The 22548-nt window shown below is 43.2% G+C and overlaps 1 protein-coding gene across 2 annotated transcripts; it reads left to right on the top strand.

The window, feature by feature from the left end:
- The first annotated feature begins 2494 nt into the window (after window positions 1–2494).
- On the top strand, window positions 2495–19760 carry YWHAB (tyrosine 3-monooxygenase/tryptophan 5-monooxygenase activation protein beta). 2 transcript variants are annotated; one of them, XM_077335489.1, is made up of 6 exons: window positions 2495–2626; window positions 13975–14276; window positions 14804–14927; window positions 16883–17046; window positions 17411–17506; window positions 17934–19760. In XM_077335489.1, exons 2-6 carry the CDS (start codon window positions 13983–13985, stop codon window positions 17988–17990), a joined length of 735 nt encoding a protein of 244 aa, XP_077191604.1. In that variant the 5' UTR covers window positions 2495–2626; window positions 13975–13982; the 3' UTR covers window positions 17991–19760. The 2 variants fall into 2 exon arrangements, with proteins under 2 accessions (XP_077191604.1, XP_077191603.1); XM_077335488.1 differs by having other exon boundaries at window positions 2504–2684.
- Window positions 19761–22548: the final 2788 nt, after the last annotated feature.

The raw sequence follows: 22548 nt of genomic DNA, 5'->3' as shown, positions 1-22548 counted from the left end.
TTCTTGTTTACCTTGCTTGGTGAATTATCAGAGACCTGGTTCTGAGTGTGGGAGGCCTGGGTTCTACTTTGTTCTTTGCCTCCAGGACCCTTTCCTGAGGAAGCCAGATCCACTGAGGAACTGCTCCAACTGTCAGGAACTTCTTCCGGATGTTTAGTCTACTTATTTTACCTCGGCAGCCTGGCCATGGGACCCTGATAAGCCGCATAGGACTGTCAACATCTTAAAGCAGGGCTGAAGTTAAAAGTCTCCACACAGTGGGGAGAACAGCAGAAAAGGGGTCTGCTGGAATCTTCCCTAGATTCCATTCTCCTTATCAGCCAGGCCTATTTCCAGAGACGTATTTCAAATAATGGAACTGTTTATCATGATTTTGTTTTACCAGGGAGGTTTCAATACTTCAACTTACTAATAAGAAACTCCCTTCTTATGGCGATGTGCCAAAAGGCTAATAATTTTTCCAAAGTAATGGTAAGACCCATCCAGAATTGAAGCAATCAGAATACAATAGAAAACCCATACAATAAAATCACAAACAACAATAAACATAATTAAACACAATAAACCAAGATGCGGCAAAAACACATAAGCCTAAGCTCACCCACCCCCAATACCCATCCTGGGGGGGAGATAAAGGTGCCAGTTGGTCTTCGCTACTGCTGCTATAGATGCTATAGGGGGGCCAGATCGACCTTGCGGCCCAGCCTCATCCAACGACCTGGTGGAAGAGCTTCATTTTGCAGGCCATGCGGAATGCTGAAAGCTCCCGCAGGCCTCATAGTTCCTCAGGGAGCTCATTCCACCAGGTAGGGGCCATCATCTTCACTGGGTGCCCTCAAGTTCTAGTATTATGAGAGAGGAAGAGAAGGTTCTCTCTTAACTTTCTCTACCCTATGAATAATTTTATAAGTCTCTGCTCAAAACTGGAAAGAGAATGTATATGCTACCTCTCCAGAGATCTGCTCATGGAAATTCAGGAGTAAAAACTAGAACATAACATCACAAAAACAAGAATATCAATACTACAAGCAAGACTTTAAAAACAAAATTTGGGACATACAACACAGCTTAACACTATCATGAAGAAACCTAATAAATATCCATAAATCAAGCTTCAGGCTTGAAGCCATAGAATGGTTAAAAATAATAAGACCCGTAGTTAAAAATCTTCCTGAAACAAAATGTTTTGGTCTTCAACCTAACACAAGATGGTATGTACCAGGTGGGCCTCGAGAGAGAGAACATTCTATAGAATTCAAGCTACTATTGAGTTCTCTTTATGTTGCCTATCAAGTTCACCTCCACAGGTAGATGTATAGTGCACTGTATGAGCAGTAGATATGAAGTGGTGGACAGGATAGTACAAGAGGATAGTACAAGTCTTCCTTCAGTGCAGTCTAAGTAGAGTTACAGTCTTCCAAACACATTGATTTCAATGACCTTAGAACTGCACTGTATCTCCTTAATCATCTTGGTTGCTTTAGAAATTTTTTTTTCCAAACTGTGGAATTTGGATTTTGAAGATACAGCAACCACTTCAAACAAGGCTGCACTATAGATCTACACAATGCCATTACACCAACATCAGCTGTTTTATTTTTACTGACTTTCCCAGTAGTTCCTAGCACAGAGTTTGCCTTTTTACATTACTGGATTCATGTTTTCGCCAAGCTGTCCACTTCGACATCAAGATCTATTTTCTTCTCAGTAACTGTCAGTATATATTATAATTACAGTCATAGTATTTTTACTCCCACGTGCATTACCCGCCAAAATATGCTAACCTTTCTCCTACAGGCCAGCAGAGAAGCAAATCACATTGCATTTATTCAAGAACAGTATTATTCAAACACATAGGGTTGCTCTGAGAAAAGAAGCTCTGCTGGATTGCTTGATGGTCACACACCCCAAGGTGAACAGATGCTCACTGGAGGAAGGAACCTGCCAGGTTGTTCCCTAGGGTTGCTATGTACCATCTGGCCACTGGCAGGGGATGGGGGCTTAGGATAGCCAGATCCAAGTTGGGAAACTCCTAGAGATATGGGGATGCAGCTTATGGAGGACAGGGACCTGAGTGGGGTACAATATCCTCCAAAGCACCCATACTCTCCTAGGGAATTAATCTTTGCAGTCTGGAAATAAGCGGTAATTCCGGGTCCCACCTGGAGGCTGGCATCTCTAGGTTTCCTGCTCTGTGGCCTCTTAGGATCCAAGTCCTGGCATGACTCCCAGAAAATACCCACACCTGGCTGGTACCATGAAGACAGAGCTAAGCGGGACAATGCCCAAAGAACGGAACAGGTGTGTGGGGTGCGCGTGTACAGAGATGGGGAAAGGAATTGAGGGTGGGGGGGAACCCCAAAACTATCAGGCCCCGCCCCCGGCAGAACAGACCCCTGTGCCCTGTTGCCATGGCTACCGCCGGCATTCTCCGCGGCCCCGTTCGCCCAATAGGGGAAGCGGGCGAGGAGAAAGGGGAGGAGGGCGCAGAGGCGTGTCCTGCCCGGAAAAGGCGTGTCCCTGGCGCCGGAAGTGGCTGCGGGAGCCGCAGGGTGTGTATGTGTGGTGATCGTGAAGCGGGCTGCCGCCGCGCTCCGAGCCTCTCGATCCACCCGGGCCTGAGTCTGTGAGTCCTGAGGCCGCCCGCCCTCCTTCCCTCCCGCCCTTTGTGCCTCTCGCGCCAGGTGAGCGGCCCTCAGCCGTCCCCTTTCCCCCTCCCCCCCCCCAACCGCCTAACGGCCGCTGCTCCTGCCCCTCCCTGCCTGCCTGCCTCCTTGGCGCACGGGGGGAGCTGCGGCCTTCTCCCGCGCGCTGCCTCGCAGGGCTCCCTGAGGCGGCTGCTCCTCCGTCTGCGGCCGAGGAGCAGAGAAGGAGGGAGGAGGCCCGAGGGAAGCCGCGCGAAGCAGCCCCGAGGCTGCTCGGGGAATGGCCCCGGCCCCGCCTTTGTAACGGGGAGTCTCCTGCTTCTGCCGCCGCCGCCTTTCTCCTCCTGCTCCTCGCCCGGGGTTCCAACTGGCCGCGTCACCTCGCCTCAGAGCGGCCCCACCCTGGCTGAGTCACCACCTTGGGCGCGCTCACCTGGGCGGAACAATCCACGCTTCGGGCCCGGTGGAGACTGGCCGACTCGCCTCGGAGCCTCGCCATCCGCCGCCTGGGGGGTGGGCGGGGAGGGCGCTATGAGGAAGGCGGACCGAAAACGAAGTGTGTGTAAGTGAAGGGCGGTCGGCCAGCGGATGGCGACCCCCGCGGAGTTTTCTAGGCGAGAGGTGAACAGAGGCTGTTCGCCATTGCCTTCCTCTGCATGGTGATCCTGGGAACTCCCGTCCAGATACTGACCCTGGTTAGCTTCGAAGGTCTGGCGAGCTGGACCATCCAGATCAGGATAAAATGAGGTAGTAAAGTTAAATGACCAGCCATTTTCCTAAGACCTCTTTCATGATGAGGGTGAGTTTTTTTTTTTTTTTTTTTTTTACATAGGGTTGGAGTTGCATCATTCAGTCCCTTGTCTAATGGTAGGGTGTAAGGTTTGGAAGACCAGAATCCCCACTCTGCCTTGGAAGCTTAATGGGTGACCTTGGGCCAGTCTTGCACCTAACTTATTTAGAAGGCTGGTAGATTGGATAAAATGGAGAGGAATTGTTGGCCTTCAGCCTCCCCCCCCCCCTCCCGGGAGAAAAGTGGGTGATATTTAAACAAAATTATGAGATTTTTTATGCTGAAATCTAGTTTTCTGTTCAGCCTTTTATATTTAAAAGGCTCGAAGGTAGAACGCATTTGACGGGTGCATTCCATGAAACTTTAGGTTAATTTTTTTAAATAGTAAGGGAAGTGGCTTACGGCATAAATAGTGTTCTGGAAGTCAAATGGGTGCTTGACATTCAGCCTGCAATTGGAAATTACATGCTGATCCCACCAATTTTCAGTGATACTATCCACCACTTTGTCCTTGGTAGCCTAGTGAGGTGAGTTAGGCTGAAGGTGTGTGATTGGCCCAGGGTGAAATTTTCAGGGTAAGTGGAGATTTGAATCTAAATTGGACAATTTAACCACTATATCAGATAGCTGTCAGTCTGGCAGTTCTAAAACTATTTTTATTTTACAGTCTAACTCAGAAATGAAAGTACGTAACATGTGACCAAAGGTGAGTGTGTGTGGAAGCAGAACCTAGTGAAAAAACTTTGCACTCTGTATTTTGAGGAAGACCGAAGGTGGAGCTTTGATAGGTTTTTCACTGATATTGTTGTAGGATTCTGGTATGAATCGTTGTAGTCTTTCAAATATCTTTGAGTTTGCTGTCCACCCCTTTCTTCTCCCAATACCAGTCTGTTCCGCTGCAGAAATGTAGATACCTTTACAATTGTCACCTGCTGCTGCTACTAAGCAGATGCTGTAATTAGAAAGGAAAATAGAAGAACATATCTACTGCCTCTTAAAATTGCTCGTTTGTCAATACTGTTAGAACAAGTTAGTGGTTGGTTCCAGTCAGCTGGAATAATAGGAAAGACATGGAAATGGATACCTCCACAAGCCCAGTGTGAATAAAGTGAGGATACTACAGGGCATTCAACTCACCCCCATAGTTAGTGGAAGAAGCTTTCAACTGTCTTGGAATTATTTCTTCTTTTAACTTCATGCTTCCATTTCAGGTTTTCTGTGACTCACAAGGAATTTCTGTCTAGCATTTGTAAAATACCAGTGCTTTAAGTTAAACTTAATGTTGGTATGTAAGAGACATCTACCAGTCATTCCATGGGAAAGTAAAGATTGTAAAGGATTTTACCAGCAAAATATTGTACATAATTTGCAGTAGTAGCATGTTGGCTATACTACAGTGGTTCCCAACCCCCAGTCCGGGTAACAGGACCAGTCCGCGGCTCCTCCTCGTCCTCCTCCCTGGCTCCTGCCTCAGGGGCTGCCCTGCCACTCTGCTGCCAGCTCACCTTTGGTGCTCTCCAGCAGCCGCCATAGCTGGAGCTCCCCCTCGGCATGGCACTGCGCAGCTGCTGCTGGCAGCGCCCCCAGCAGGCAGCGGGAAGTCAGGGGCACCGGTGGGAAAGCAAGTGGAGCAGGGGCTCAGATGGCGGCGACATCCCTCGGCAAAAGACTACCCCCCCCCCCCGAGCCTCAGTAAAATTGTCAAACATTGATCGGTCCCCGGTGATAAAAAGGTTGGGGACCACTGCTATATTGTATTAGTCCCTAAGGCATTCTCACTATGGACAGTTAGTTGCCTTATGGCCACGGATCAAGGCAGTTCTCATCCCTTCAGTGGGGCCTAGTTAGTATCAAAAAGTTGATGGGGAGGCATAATTATACAAGTGTGCTAAAGAAATCCAAGGTGCCTAAACTCTGCTGTGGGTGCCCAGGAAACAAGCAAACAAAAAAATGTCCAGCTTTGGTTTGATATTTTGAAAACTAGCTTTTAAATATTGTGTATATCCAGTTCTTTGTTGAAAACAAATGGTGTGTCCACCTTCATTGTTAAATTGTCTTAACTCCTACCTTTGGCATTGTAATTTCACACCATTTCATTGCACCCTGATTGTTTTTAGTAGTGGTGTAAATTGCAAGTCATTTCAAAAACCTATAATCTTTGCTTGATGTGCTTTGTCTATTTGTCTATTTTCTTATTTGTGTTGTCATACTTATACAAGATTTTTTGGGTTTAATTTCAGTCCCACGCTCTCTTCAATTAATAGCAGCAATTAAAACCTTTGTAAACTTATGTGAGTATTCAGCTATGGTTGCTTGTGGCAAAAGCAGCAATACTCAGCAGGTTCAGGAGAACCACATTTGCAGTTACCAGCAACCAAAGAATTACAAGTACTGTGTGTCGCCCCCAACAAACATACCCATGCAGTAATATATTAACATTTAACATTTAAAGTTACTAGAATAGTTTAGAGCCTTGAAAATAGTCTCTCCCCACCACCATTGAACCTTAGATGGCCCTTGTGTATCTGTATGAGAGAAAAGATTTTTCTTTTTGCCCTACGGCCCTCCCCTCAGTATGAGTAACGTTAATTAAGATGAGTGAGATTGCCAAAATGCTAGGAATAGAGCAAGCTGGTTGTGGAATGAGAGTAAAGCCACCAACATGCCATTGTGGCCAACTTGCTCTTTTCCCAGGTAGCTGCTTTAATGGAGCCAGTTTGCACAACTGGTGGGATGAGAATACAGAGAAGAATGGGGGGAAAGAATGGAAAGACTACAGTATTTATTCGAATGCAAAACTTTATATTTCCTGTTGTGCCATCCAAAAAGGAAGTCATCTTATATTCGCATACAAGCCACAGTTATGTCTAATTTTATGAGTGTGTATAGTAGTATTTGGGGGGGAGGGGCAACGTTCCTTTTGAGTATATGGTATTCCATCCCTAGCAAGGAGCATGCATGTTAGGGAGGTTCACGGTTTACCTATCTTCCATTCTCTCTAACAGTAACTTTTTAAGGTGGAACCACTGGGTGACCATGGCTCCCACCAGACAATGACCTTGTCTACTTTCCTGGAACCTGGAGCAGGTGCTGCATTAGGGAGCAGTGCTCAGAAGAGTCCCAGGTGACATGTCAGAGAGCCATTTCCGGCTGCCAAGCCACTGAGTGTTATGGCAAAATAAAATTAGTAGTGGTAATTTATGATGGCCTCCGAAATCAACCAGAGAAGAGAGTAGGGAGATTAAAAGTTGTGTTAAATTTCCCTAGCTCAATTATCATAGCATGAATACTGATGACATCAAATGCTCTGTCATCTAAAATGTAGAAGTTGAAAGAATGTATTTTGGCTATGGCTGCAATTGAATGATGCCTGAAGGCACAGTATTGTTCATCATACTGTGTCCTTCCACCCTTGTCTTTGTAGCTGTTTGTGTCACCTGAAAAGCTGTTCTTGATTTAGTTGGGAACCCTCAAGACAATGTGGGATACAACATGTGTGGAGAGTCAAATGGAAAATGGACACATTGTGGACTTCCCTTCTGTAAGAGCATCTTTGGATCCAATTCATTATGGTTTACCAGTATGAGTGAATATCTTTACTTTTCTTAGGTGAATGTGGCATGTATGGCAATGGTTGGAGTTTTGTGCCTTAACACCTATGTTGTCATAATCTTTAATAGATAAGTAGCCACTTTATCAGATGGCAGTGAACATTCTGGGATGCTGAGTAAACTATATCCTGTTTAGTGGCTAGTGCTTCTTACCTAGCTATGGTCAGATGAAAGGATGCAATAGTTAGGTGCAAGAATCCTGCTGTTGCAAAGAAATAAATTGAATTCCTGCCAAGCTATTGGAAGGGGCTTCAGGGACATACTGTTCTTGTGCCCTCTGAAAAGTAACCACCAGCTGTGCTGCCTGCTGGGAGAGCATTCACATAATCCACAATATCTGTCGATACCGCAGTTGCTCTTGCGTCAGCATGTCTGTGACTGAATTATAAAGGAAGCTTCTTTTTTCCTGTGCTTTCTGAAAGCTTCTAGCTTCCTGAATTTTCGTCAAGATGAATATTGTAGTACTGGGGTGTTCCTCATGAAGAGTGTGTGTGTGTCTTTTTTCATTTCTAGGAAATAGAAACCATGCTCTGAAAATTTACTTTAAAAATCAATGTCATTTAGCACCCACTCTGCCTTGGCCTGTTGTATAATGGGAATATGTTGCTGGGTGAGAATACCTATTACTTAACCTGGCTTGAAGCTGGCTTTTCCAAGGAAGAAAATTCAGAGTGTAACGCCCCCACCCTAGTTTTTTAATGAATGTTATGGTAAACTGGCAACTGAAAGTTGAAATCCAAAATACCATTTTTCTCTGCAAGGGAGCCTTTGAACAATAATGCTTGCCTACTGGATCTTCTTGGAAGAGAGCAGTTTCGATATTTTGTTCACATATCTCTCCTCCTTTTCAAACATCTTCCTTAGTGTAAATCCATTGAGCATTGCTTAATAAAGTCAGCAGTAATGAACATCCACAATTTTGTGTTTAAATCCAGGAATATAGAATGTATTCATTTTCAGGGAATACAGGTTTCCTCTTGAAAGAAGAATGAAATCAAATGTTAAGTTTTAATAGTGCTAAATATTTGCTAGCAAATCTTCTATCATGCTTTAAAGCTTTTAGTGCTAATTTTTGTGAAAGGGGAAAAATTAAGCTCCTGAAAGTTGGTGTCCTATTGTATTGGAGATGTGTGATAGGAGTCTTATGTAATGTATTTGAATTTACACATCATGAACATCTGTAAAGATAGTTAATTGACTCCAGCAGAAAAACTCATAGTAGTGTCCATGTTCTTCTGCCTGTCCCCTGCAACCTTCTTATCATTAAAAATTCTCTGTGTCCTGGGAGATCCTTATAAACAAAGTTCAAGCATCACAGTATGGGGAGCTTTAGCAGGGGATATTGAGAAAGATCTGTTCTGCTAATTTCTTCTGTTGGATTTACCATTCTTTTTGTCAAAAGCCAGAATGGAAAATTGGTGTCTTTCTGGGCACTTGAGAAGGTGCAAGTAGCTGGAATGCTCATCCTCTTTAATGCATCATGGGCACCCATGTATTCAAGTTCCTTGTATCCCAAGTCATGGAACTAGGCGGTTTGTATCAAGAGAGGTTTCCTATCATAGGCTTTAAGGCAGGGGTAGTCAAACTGTGGCCCTCCAGATGTCCATGGACTATAATTCCCATGAACCCCTGCCAGCATTTGCAGGGGTTCATGGGAATTGTAGTCCATGGACATCTGGAGGGCCGCAGTTTGACTACCCCTGCTTTAAGGGTTCATCCAGACTTCCATTCTGGTAATGTGTAATGGATATAATTTCTGTCCTGGAGCTTGTAACATGCATTTATAGCATGCTGAAGTTGTGTCAGCTGCTCTTTATATATTCTTTCTTTCCAGAGTTTGCATTTGGTGCAAAGGGGTTCAGAGGACCTTCAGCCAGGGTCTTGAATCCAGTGCTTTTGCTTCTACCAAAATGAGGTAACCCGATGCCTTGTCACACAGAATAGTGGTGAGGTACACTGTTTCAACTGTAGCACATTAAAGTGGGGAGAGAGCCCTGATGGTGGAGGTGATATGGGATAATTATTGGATTACTCTGACACTTGTTTATGGGTTGAATTAGCTAGTACACTGAGCATAGCAGCATATTTTGTACTAGAATAGAACTGTAGTGGTGGTGAAGTGTTGAACGCTAAGACCCCTGCTAAAGGAGCTTCCATGGCTTATACTGTATTCTGCTGTTTGGCGGCAGAGCATAGAGTCCAGTGCTAAACTCTCCATCTCCTGTTCTTTTGTCAGTACATAGTCTCATCCTCTGCACTGAAACCGCAGGGAGCTAGGATAGAGTTTCCACATGGTGCTTTGAGAGCTGAGCCAACGTATCATTCTTTGTGGCATGAACTTCTTAAGGTCCAGAGATTCACTGATATTAACAGGTAGCAAACATTGATGCTTAACCCCATCATGCCCTTTCCTGAAGTTCAGGGGTGAGTCTAGTGACCTCATGTGCCTTGAGACTTTCTAAAGCAGGGGTAGTCAAACTGCGGCCCTCCAGATGTCCATGGACTCCAATTCCCAGGAGCCCCTGCCAGCGAATGCTGGCAGGGGCTCCTGGGAATTGGAGTCCATGGACATCTGGAGGGCCGCAGTTTGACTACCCCTGTTCTAAAGCTTCAGGGAGAAGGGTTTGTAATTAAGAGGGAAAGCGTTGGAGGGTGTTTAAGTCATGTTGAGTCTCAGAGGCTCAGTATCAGATTTTGGGAGGGTCTTCCGGTTTGGGAGGGAAGATGAGGGATTTTGATGTACATTTTTTTCCTGTCAGGCCAGGTTCAAACACACATTCACCACTAGTTAGTAATCTTTTTTTAATTGCTCACTAATGTTGAATGTGTGTTTGAACCTGGCCTGACTGAAATGGCAGTAGCTGAATCGTGGATTCCTGACTGAAATGGCAAGAGTTGAGTCTTGGATTGAGCACTTACTGTGGTTTGTAAACTGGTTACTGTTGGAGTTCACACTGTTAAAACAGCAGGACTAGTTTTGTCTGTGTTCGTATTGTGAGTAATTCTGAATCTTCATTACAACTACATGAGCAAAGAATGTTTGCTTCAGCTGCGCCCTTGCTGCCTGTGAAGTCGTTCATATTTTATTGTGCTCTTCTTAGGAACTGAACTCCATTTATCTAAGGAAAGATCCCACTCTTGATATAACATATCCTGACATTAAAAAGGGGAAAGGGAATATCTGAGTTTGCAGTTGGAGGGTTTCTGCTTCTTTCCCTCCCTCCACAGGCAGGACTTTCCTGAAATTAATGCAGATGTACAGCAGGGACCAAACAGCCGACTGTTTCTCGTGGCCAGGAAAGCTCTCCTTTTAGCTGCTTGTTTCACAAAGGCAATGTAAGCATGTCCATCTTGTTCTCTTCTGACCAATGAGGGTTTTCCCCCATGGGAGAAGTGAGCAACATTACCCTTTCCAATCCATGCTCCATTTGTGGCCTTTCCGTCAAAATTCTATGCGTAACTCAGTGCTGAAGGCAAAGAGGTGAGAAAGACACGAGTAATTTCAGGCCAATTGAAAGCCTTGTCCAAATGGCAAAAATTGGCCTGTGGATCCTGCTGTTTCCCGGCATATCCATCACTATAAAAGTGTTTCCCCTCTTCCTGGAATATAGGCTTGGCGATCTTATTTTCCACTTCAGTTTACCCTGTGTTGTCTTAAAAGAATATTTATCCTTTCATAATAGTTGCATCTTATGAGAATAATCATGGGTAGCCATGTTTAATTGAATTGCTTTTGACTGTGCTTAGCTTGCTCAGCCTGGATTGTCTCTGAATTTACTGCTAGAAACATGTGGGAGCAACATTCACCCACTAACACCAAATGCTTTCAAGAAAACTTACGATTGCATTATGTGTACTTACTGCTAAACGTTTTGCAGTCGGATTAGTAGGTGTATGCATACAGTTCATCCAATTAGTAGGTGTATGCATACAGTTCATTTTTTTGTATCTGCTGTATTGATACAGATGACCTGAACAAAAGTTGCTGTTTTCCGGCTTTTATTTGGGCATATTGAGCTGTACTGATCAGTTGTCTGTTTCATTCCCCCCAAGGGGAAGCAAAATGGACCATAAGGGGAAGAAAAAGGGGTCTGCCTATCAACTGTTAGGTTTAAATGGCTGGCAGCAGATTGGGTGTGCTTGACCTGCTGCAAGGCGTGATCCATTGCACTTCCCTCTGTTTGGAAAGGGGGAAGCAAAATGGAGTCCTGAAATAGCTGGCAGCCATTTGTATCCTCTGTTTCCTTCCCTCCTTCCCTTCCAAACAGAGGGAAGCAAAAGGGACAGCTGAAATGGCTTGCAACCATTTCAGCCTCACGTCTCCTAGCCCTCCACAGATGCCTGCAAACTGTTTTTACTGCCTGGTGGCTTTAAAGCTGCCAAGCAGCCAAAGTCTCAGTCTTTTGAGTAGGTTCAGTGAAAAGTTCAACATGGAATTACACTTATCAGTAGTCTGTAAGGAGGAGGACCTACTAGTATGTTTGCCTTATAATGTCCTCATGAGATTCAAACATGTACTGCTTAAATGTTCACACTTTTAGCAGCTTGCCAAACTTTTCTGCAGGCACAAACTGAACTCTGGGGTAAAGAAGAGACTGGTGAGCTGCAAGCTTTTCCTGCTTTTACAGGCATGGCTGACTAGACCTTTAAAAGGACTTGATTGTTATGCCTACTTCTCTGAAACATGTTTTTAGGTCTTAAAACAAGAACAAGCTGCCTAAAATATGGCATAACACAGCCCAGATAAGTTGCTTTGACACCACCACCCATCCCCCAAGTCACACTACATCTGCTTACCTTGATTCTAGTTATTTGGGCCTTTTGCTTCAGGAACTGTGACTGTAATCTCTTATCTAAATATGTGAGCATTAAGTTGAATGGTCAGCTTGGCATGTCTATGGAAATTGCTTTAAATATCAGGGATGGCTGGCTCCAGGGAATATTCAGTAAAATACTTTGATTCAGGTGGGTAGCTTTGTTGGTCTGAAGCAACAGGATTAATTTTGAGTCCACTAGCATTGTTCAGAACAATGAAGCTGAATTCTGGGTATAAGGTTACCTGTGTATGCACACTTCAGATACACTTTGTGATCATGATGGCGTAAAAACCCTCCCAAACAAACCATGCTTGAAACATGGAAAAGTTTAGTTAAAATAATGTGACTTATCAAGCAGCATTAAGATGTTGCTTGATAAATCACATCATTTTCTTTAACTAAACTTTCCCATGTTTCAAGCATGGTTTTTTGGGGAGGGTTTTTTAAGGTCCAAACACTACTGAGAATGAAATCTGCTAAATTATATTAACAACTGTCATATAAAGAATAACATTTACCAGTGGTCTTTGTGTTCCTGAAAGGCTCATACAAATGATATACTTGGAGTGTTGTACATGCAGACTGTACTATTCTGCTTTGTAGAAGTTTTTAGAGCCTCTATCCATACAGAGAATGTTTAAGGATTTTAATTGCAGATTCTGAATACCCCTAGAATTACTGATTCAAGTGGGTAGCCATGTTGGTCTGTCTGAAGCAGCACAACAAAATCAGTCCAGCAGCACCTTTAAGACCAACAAAGGTTTATCCCAGGTGTGAGCTTTCGAGTGCAAGTACTTTTTCTTAGACTATGAACTCGAAGGCTCATGCCTGGAATGAATCTTTGTTGGTCTTAAAGATGCCACTGGACTCTGATTTTATGGTGCCCCTATAGTTATTGTTTCTGCTGTAGCATTGGAGATAGAGCTAAAGGAGAAATTGTAATCCATCCTTTTGATTCTTCTAGTATGCCTGTCATGGATAGTCCAGACTAACCTGATCTCATCAGATGTTATAAGATAAGCAGGGTTGATCCTGATTAGTATTTGGATGGAATTTCAGGTTTGCTATTTAGAGGAAGGCAGTGGCAAACCACTTACAAATATCTCTTCCCTTGAAAACCCTATGGGATTGTTGTAAGTTGGCTTTGACTTGATAGCACCCAGTGTTTGGGCTGGGCGTTAGATGGGTAAGGAAATGGGCAGTACACTATGGAGTATGTGGAATGCTTTGAAATCACATAATGAGAATGAGACCAAAGATTGATTCTGTAGTTAATGTTAGTGTTGTGACTGGAACAAATGAATGGTGAGTGACTGACTCTTAATGGGAAAACTTTGGATACCTGATCCTGAACAATGTGTTTTTGCATGCCCCACAAATTCACACAGATTGCCTAGGATGAAAGTCTTAACAGGTCTCCTGGCTGCCCAGTCCTTTCTGCTTACACCACAGCTCCATTATCAGGGCAGGTTACTCTTAGGATGGGGGAACTTGCCTCTTTCCTTGCCTTAGCATTACTGGAAAACACTGAATGTGTCTGAATTTTGAGCACACTGTCAAAATTTCCCCATGCATCCAGAACCCGTGGCATGCCTTTAGGTGCTAGGGTATTGCTGCCCAACTCTGGATGTGGGTAAGTACAGTAAGCAGGAGCTAGTTTCATAGGCTGAAGCAGTGTGCTACTTGAGTGGGAGGGAGAAAGGGCTCAATGCTGATAACCAAGAATAATGGCTGACTAGTAAACAAAGTCAGAGTTTGTTGGCACCTGTTGATGAGCAAACAATTCTTTGGATAAAGAGCGAGGGCCAGGACGTGTCCAGATTATGTAATCTTAAAGACCTATCACATCTCATCGTTGGAGTGTATGCTACTCCCCTATCCCTTCCTCTTCACCTCTTTGATAATTGGGGGAGGGATGGGATTTTTAGGGGTCTTGTTAGTAGATTGATGTTTTAATGGGAATTTTAGTTAGTTGTTGTGACCCACCTCGAGCCTGTTGGGAGAGGCGGGAAATAAAACTAAATAATAATCATCATCATCAAGTTGCCTTTCTGCCCCCTAGAGAAAATAGCACCTGACAGTATACATGCGTCAATTCTCTTTTTCTTCAGGAATAACCATGGATAAAAGTGAGCTGGTACAGAAGGCCAAGCTGGCTGAGCAGGCAGAGCGTTACGATGATATGGCTGCTGCCATGAAGGCCGTCACTGAGCAAGGGCACGAGCTGTCCAATGAAGAAAGGAATTTACTCTCTGTTGCCTATAAGAATGTGGTTGGTGCCCGTCGTTCCTCCTGGCGTGTAATTTCCAGCATCGAGCAGAAAACGGAGCGGAATGAGAAGAAACAGCAGATGGGAAGAGAGTACCGTGAGAAGATTGAGGCTGAATTGCAGGATATTTGCAATGATGTTCTGGTAATGATCCTGTAGTATCTGGTGCAGCACCATCTGCTAAGAAACTTTATCTGGGAAGAATTTACCAGATCGTGGCAAGACTATAATTTCACTTGAACAAATCTAACGCTGTCTAGTGGCTAAATTTTGTAGCTGAATTTTGTTTACCCCTCTTAATATTTGTATAAAATTAACAGTTTTTTGCTTGCTAGCGAACTTCATGCACTTGTAAAGACAAGACCTAAAGCTGACTACCTGTTTTAGATTTATATAAAGGGTATTTATATAATGTGGTAACGTAATGGTGGCCTCACAAAATACCTAACACACACTTAACAGCTTGATTTGACCTTAAAATATGGGGATTCTTCTTTTGATAACTCTCTGCTAGTCATATCATCTTATCCTCAAATGATAGGAATTTGAGGAAATCTTGTTTTCTCAGGGTGGGAAAAGAGGGGCTCCATTATAGTACAGACTTGTATATGTATAAATTATGGTGATGAACTAGAGGAAAAAAGCTTAATATTGTTTGCTGTATGTTTCAGGAACTCCTGGACAAGTACCTTATTGTTAATGCCACACAGCCAGAAAGCAAGGTTTTCTACTTGAAAATGAAAGGAGATTACTACAGATACCTTTCTGAGGTGGCATCTGGAGACAATAAGCAAAGTAGGTCACTGACGTATGATACCTAATAAGAATAGTTATGTGCAATGCTATTGAAATGTATTTTTAGATTTTGTTACGTAAACCAGTTCAGAGATATTGCATTCCAAGTATGGGTTAAAATATATTTTAATAAGTTTTTGTTTGTTAACTTTTATTGATGATTTTGAAGTCTTTAGGGGACCAGGAGAAGGACAACGATATAGGCTAGATATCAGGAAAAAAAATTTCACAGTCAGAGTAGTTCAGTAGTGGAATAGGCTGCCTAAGGAGGTGGTGAACTCCCCCTCACTGGCAGTCTTCAAGCAAAGGTTGGATACGCACTTTTCTTGGATGCTTAGGGCTGATCCTGCGTAGAGCAGGGGGTTGGACTAGATGGCCTGTATGGACCCTTCCAACTCTATGATTTTACAACTCTTTATTTGTACTGCTCTTCTAATGTAGTTGATTGCCCTTGTAGTCAAACACATAGGTGCCAAATGCAGTGACTGGAAGGGGAGAGATGAAAATTCCACTTTAGATATTACTTGAAGTTTGTGGGACACAAATTTCAACTCTCTTCTGGTTCCTGTTCCCTGCATCTTCATCCTAGAAAACCACTTGAAGATCAATCAGCAGAGAATCAAAACTTGATCTGAATCTGTGGGTTTGGATTTCTGTTTGGTCTTCGTCTGCTAAATGCCTTGCCCCTTTAAAATTGGTGATAGGCTATGTTTTTGTTGACAAGCATGTCATACTGTGCATGATAGGGAGCTTAGCATTTTACTATTTAGCGTATTCTTTCTCTTAAACTACCAATATGCTGGGGAAAATCAGCAAATGTAGGAACTGCTGAAGTACTTTGATGTGAGAACGTAGTTGTAACTTGATACAGTGGTTGCGATTTATTATACCTCAGAAGTTCTTGATGTCACAAAATTTAGTTCCAGATGAAATTACTATGAAGGAAGCAGAATAGATGTTTTGGTGATGAATGTTCCTGGATGTATGAACACATTCCTACTTTTAGGCAGGATTGTGTAGTCTTTCAGCCATATTACTCTACAGCAAAACAAATGGCTGCCGGTTAATAGCATTTGTTATGTCAGATTTGCAGATGGCTCTTACTTACAGATGCTTAATTTTATTTAAAGCATTTCTATGCCACCTATGTCAGACATTTTAAAAGCATTTAAAATACAAATATGTATACAGATATACAGACATTTGAAACATCAAGGGAGAGGGTTGATAAGATTTGTTTTTATGCTGTGAACCACTCTTGGACCAGTCACAGTCCTGGTAGAGGTATTCTGACAGAGCAGTTCTGTTAGAGCTCTTTCAGCCCCACCTATCTCACACAGTGTCTGTTGTGGGGAGAGGAAGGGAAGCTGATTATAAGCTGCTTTGAGATTCCTTCAGATAGTGAAAAATGGAGTATATAAACCAACTCTTCTACATAGCTTAATGAGTATACCTGTGGGTGGTACCTTGGATTTTAACTTCAGAGCTAAATTAAAATAGGGGCACAGATACTTTTTACAAGAAATCCCCATACAAAAGCACCTCAACACTCCCTTGTCATTCAGGCAGCAATGGTCTGTTTACAGTGAGGTTGGAGGTCACCATGCAATTTTAATGGCATTGCCTGCTCTCTGAATTAGCTTTGTTGTTTTCTCTGCCATCATCACATAGCCAAATCTGGCTGCTTGTTGGACTCCTTAAAAGGTGGCTGATTATAAATCAATATCAGTTATGAATTATTATGCTGTTACTACTGTTGTTCATTTGGTATTGCTCTGAATTATAATGTATTTACCTTCTTGTTTCCTGTGTTATATGTAAACCATCCTGAGCTGCAAGGGAAGGGCAGTGTATATAAATATAATAAATATCCCCAGAATGCTGGTGGTAGGAAGCTGTTAAAATATAGACTTATATTTGCTTGCATGTAATGGTATCACTGCTTTTCCCTGCAGCAACGGTAGGAAATTCTCAACAAGCATATCAGGAAGCATTTGAAATCAGCAAGAAAGAGATGCAGCCAACACACCCTATCCGACTTGGTCTGGCACTCAATTTCTCTGTGTTCTACTATGAGATTCTAAACTCGCCAGAGAAAGCCTGCAGTCTGGCAAAGACAGTAAGCAGATATGATCTAACTGAAAGTAATTTTGGGGAGGGATACATGAAAAAGATGGGAAAGCAAATTATTTCCTTAAAGTAATTCCCTGTGTAATGTTCAATGAACTGAGTCTCAAATGCATTCTTTTAAAGAGGCTGACATTTAGAAATGGTTTCTGAAAATGCAGGTGGACTGGTATTGTCTGAAACGTAAAAGTTCTACAAAAAATAGTTTTTAAAGGTTAAACGAAGGGCCTGTCACCATTTTTGTCCAGGTAGTCATTATATACTCAATCAATGTACACTGACCAAATATTCTGAAGCTGGCGGAAAGACTCGAATGAGTATGCATGATTTTTATGAAATGATTTGAATTGTTTCAGGCATTTGATGAAGCGATAGCTGAGCTGGATACACTGAATGAAGAATCCTACAAAGATAGCACTCTGATTATGCAGCTACTTAGAGACAACCTTACTGTAAGTATTCCTTGGGAAACTACTTAAAATGATAGTGTCGGAGGGTGTCATCTTCTGCTAGGAATGGTGAATGCATCCTTAAAAATGGCTTTAAGGAAAGCTCGAAGTTAGGCCAGCTCCATATAAATTGAGAGCCCTCAGCTTCATAATTTCCAGTGGTCAGATATATAATGGCAAGCTCGGCAGGTGCCCTCATCAGGCTGCTAACACTTGTGTACTGCCTACGAGCTTTGTGTGCTCACTGTTTTAACTTCATCTAATCTTCAGTCTTTTAGTTCATCATTCATTAACTCTTCCACCCGGAGAATTCATATTGCTCCACTAAAGAGAACTGCTCTGCTAAAACTAATTTCCCCACCTCCCCCTTTCCTGATCGATGTAATTAACTGCATGCTTTCAGCATAAACATGTTTGTATTTTCTTACAGCTATGGACATCGGAAAACCAGGGAGATGAAGGGGAAGCTGGGGAGGGCGAGAACTAATGGCTGTCACGCTTCACTATATGTTCAGTGTCACTCTGTATCCTACACATTATATCCCTTTGTGCGACAAGCAAAAAGAATAGTACATCGACTTCACAACCTCAACGTAGCAAACTGTCTGTGGGGTAAAAACAATTGGTTGGTGTTCTGTGTACGTAAAATGGAGATCAGTTGAGCAACGGCATTCTGAACCTTTCCTATTATGAACACTTGCAGTTATGATTACCGTGTTTATATTTTTTTTTAACTGAACACTGTGATAATGGGTCTTTGCAATTACAGTTGACTTTACAAAAACGTGCAATGGTGGAAGAGTAGTTGAGAATCATGTAATTCCTCGGAAAGATTATAATCTGGCATCAAAAGAGCTGAAATACAAATCTGTTGTAAAGGTGTACAGAAAATTAATAGAGATTATATTGTGACACTGCAACGTGGAAGGAGAAAACCAACAATATTGTATGGCATTCCAGTTCAGTCACTCACTGCTTTGAATTTAATGGGCATATTCATTTTTATGTTTTTTTATTTTTATTTTTTACAAGATATTGATGCTGGATACTCTGCTTTTCAGCCAAATGCTCGTGTAAACGTAAACCTTTTCTGAGGCTTCAATTTAAGACATGGGGAAATGACAGCCAAACTTCCAGACTCTTTACAGTGGCAGAAAACTGGGACCTTGTCTCTGGACAGATAGTCCAGTGCTCTTACCATGTCAATCAAGTCCCATCCCACAGCAATAAGTTACATATTTACAGTGTGGACTATTCTCAGTAATTAATTTTTAGTGCACTGCCATGGAATTTCAACAGGATGTTTCTATTTTTTTATGGCCTTATTAGTTTGCTGGGTAGTCATGCTATGTAGAACTCATTTCCCTACTTTTAAAATGGTAATTCCCCCCATGCCTCAGTGCTGGCCTGTATCTTTTTGAGTAATTTGACAGAGCTGCTCTTCTGCATGCCATGTGTAGTTCTCCCTTCCACCCCACTCCCTGCTTCAATTAGTTTGGGCTTCTTTGTGAGTGGTGTTAGTCTGTGGTGGTGGAAGAAGCTTAAAGATATTGGAGGACAAGTCTGTCGTAGATGCTGGAGAGCTCTGTAGTTCTCAGCTCTCAGTATCTGTTGGTCCTAGGTCATGAACAAGATCTGGGTCACGCTCAAGATTCCCTCTCTTTGCCTTAGGAATATGGACTGTCCACTTGTGTTGCTTGTTAGATTGCAATACTAAAGTTCCAAACATTCAGCTGTGGCCCAAATGTGTCCAACCACATATTAGAATTCAATAGGAGTTGCATGAATAATGCAGTGGAAAGATGGGAATATTCACCCTATTGGTCTTTCAATATCATTCCTCTACCTATTACATTCCACTTAACACATAGAATCCATCTGTTTGTCTGTCCATCTGTCTGCTGAAGAGAGAAATCCATGCACTGACTCAAAAATTTCCCCTCTATTAGCTGAACAAATTGTGCAGTTATACTTGGCGCTTGATAAATGCAGTAGTGAATGTGGAACCGAGCCTGTCTGTATATCTGGTAGCTCTTTTTGCTTTGTTTCTACTGACCAGTATTTTGCCTAAAGTTTGCTTCTGTGACGGTTGTATTGCCTAGCACACACGTGGTTGTGAGAATAGTATAGCAAAAAGAAATACCTGGTTATCGATGTACTAGATTTGTGTATGTCTTTTAAACAGTTCTAGTTTCACCTTACACAATCAGGAAAGTGTAAAAGAATTCAAAGACAATAATAAAAAATTTTATCAGTTTGTGGTCTGTTTACATTTTTTGTTACGGATTTGGCTGAGCCATACAGTGGTGTTAGAATGTCATAAATGTCGTACGTTTACAATGTGGAACATACTATAATGGAGGAAGCGGAGTGTTAGTGTCACATCTGATTTCATAGATAGAAAGGCATAATTTTGTTGGGGGTATTTATGTAGTTATGACTGAATAAAACCACTCTTGGTAAAGTGCTCTAGTTGAGTAAAACGGTGCTTTATAGAACTCAGTACTCATGGTCCCTAGAAGTGCTGTTATTAACAAGTAACTCATTAGAGATGGCATACAACTAAAGTACATGATACAGTGTTTGGCTTAGGAAGGGAGAATTGAGAGTGAAGAGCCTTGCAACTTAATGAGAAGATCCACTTGGAGAATGCCCATACTGTAGTGGCCTATGAAGCATTCTTTACTTGATTTATACACCACTTCTCACTAATGGGGAATCAAAGCCGCTTACATCATTCTTCGTTTAATTTTCATAACAACCATGTGAGACTGGTTAGGCTGAACATTTGTGACTGTCTGAAAGTCCCACAGCAGGTTTTCGTGACAGACAGGGCAGTGGAAGGCACCTGGGTCTCCCTTGCCTAGTCCAACCACCACACCACGTTCCAAAATGAATGTATACATGAAATGCTGATTCTAACCCAGGACAACAACTGCCTTGAATTAGAAGAAGAGATGGTTCTTATATGCCACTTTTCTCTACCCGAAGGAGGCTCAAAGCGGTTTACAGTTGCCTTCCCTTTCCTCTCCCATGTGAGTTGGGTGATATTGAGAGAGACCTGATATCACTGCTCAGTCAGAACAGTTTTATCAGTGCTGTGGGGAGCCCAAGGTCACCCAGCTGGCTGCATGTGGGGGAGTGCAGAATTGAACCCAGCATGCCAGATTAGAAGTCCGCACCCCTCACCACTACACCAAACTGGCTCAATTAATATTGAGTCATGCATATAAGGCTTCCCTTCCCCCCAATTTTGCAGGCTGAGCATTACCTGCTGCGCATGAACTGATGCAGCTATATGCATAGATTATACAGAGGGAAAATATTCCAAACTAGGAAAAGAGCCCATTGTAACCCAAATACAATGGGCGCTAGAATGGGAAGGACAGGGCAGCAGGCAGGAAGGGAGCGAACCTTACATGACAGAGCCCCAGAGGGAGAAGGGATCTCTGCAGGCTGCCTTAATTAGCTGGGAAAGGTTATTTCACCCCGCAAACGCAGCTCTGAAAAGAGCTTTCACGGAAGATAGAAAAATGCGCACCTCTAGGCTCCGGGCGGCGGCGGCGGCAGCAGCGGGGCATCCTCAGCTGCTCTGCGGTTCCGTGGGCGGTCCCTCGGTGGCCATTTTCGGAGCTGCGTCGTGATAAGGGACGGGAGTCCCCGGCAGCCGCTCGCAGGGCGGCTGCTGGGTGCCGGTCCGAAGAGCTTTCACGTAAGAAAGCAAAATGTGGACCTCTAGGCTCCGGGCGGCGGCGGGGCATCCACAGCTGCTCCGCGATTCTGTTGGCGGTCCCTCGACGGGCATTTTGTTTGCTCTGTGGTCATAAGGGACGGGAGTCCCCAGGCCGGGAGCGACTGGCGGGGTCTTTGTGTGGCAGTGGGCCGACGCGGCGAGACGCGCTTTGCGCCTCTCACGCGTCAGCTGGGGCTGAGAATCAGAGTGGCGGGCCAAGTGGCCAATAGGGAGGCGCGCTATGCGCGCCTCCCAATTGGCCACTTGGCCCTCGAGTGGCACTCGGAGGGGCCCAATCAGGAGCCGCTTCGCGGCTCCTGATTGGACACCTCCGAGTTTTTATCCCGGACTGGTCCCGACCTAACTCCTCCCCACAACCCCTTACTCCTTTATATAGTCCGTGGCGCCACGGGCTGTGTACAGATGCTTTAATGTTTCTAATAGTTCCTCTCTTTACAATATAAAATTGGGGAAGAACAGTACTTGCTTAACTAAGATACATTAACTTGAAAGTGCTGCAAAATGCTTCCATCTAATTGTTTCTTCCCAGTTTGGGTCTAGCATCAACTAAGCACATTTTATGGAGGGCAAAGAGGGTGATGCAGAATTTGAACAAACAAAATTGGAAATGGAATGGAAGTAGCCATCAAGTATCTAAATAAAATAAATGGCTTGAATGCTGTTCATTTAATGTTTGCATTAGCCATGTCATGGTTAAAATTAAGGTAGGGACCTCAGGTGCTCTAACAGAAAATCCCTATTAATAATAAGGGTATAAAACAGGGATGTGTACTGGCCTCTCTGCTGTTCAATCTATATATTAATGATGTGGGGAAGTTGGAGGGTCCCCAGTTTATGGCACCCAATATCTTCCAGGTCAAGATTTCCATTCTCTAGTATGCTGATGATATTGTGCTGATATCACAGACTAGGATAGGGCTGAAGAGGCGTTTGGATAACAGGCTAATACTGTGAAGATCAGGGCCTATATATAAACTTAAAACCAAAGTAATGGTTTTTATGAGATCCCCCCCCTAAAAAAAAATTTGCCTGGAGCATCCTGGGTACATGAATAGAACAGCTCCTATAAATACTTGGGTATAACGTTTAGTGAAACTTTAACGTGAGAGGCACACTTGTCAAATTTGAGAGTGGCTACCCTGAATATGGGGGCCATTGTTAAATTCTTTTTCCTCAAAATGAGGTTGCTTCATTGATTCTGCCATCAAATGGGTCTCTCAAGAACTGAAAATATCTAATGTCAGATATAGATGGCTATGTTATCAATAGAGTTGCACTGTTTGCCCTCACT

The sequence above is a fragment of the Paroedura picta genome, chromosome 4 (assembly GCF_049243985.1).
Source record: "Paroedura picta isolate Pp20150507F chromosome 4, Ppicta_v3.0, whole genome shotgun sequence".
Lineage (NCBI taxonomy): Eukaryota > Metazoa > Chordata > Lepidosauria > Squamata > Gekkonidae > Paroedura > Paroedura picta.
Note: the sequence above shows the minus strand (reverse complement) of the source record. Positions and strands in the feature narration are given on the sequence as shown.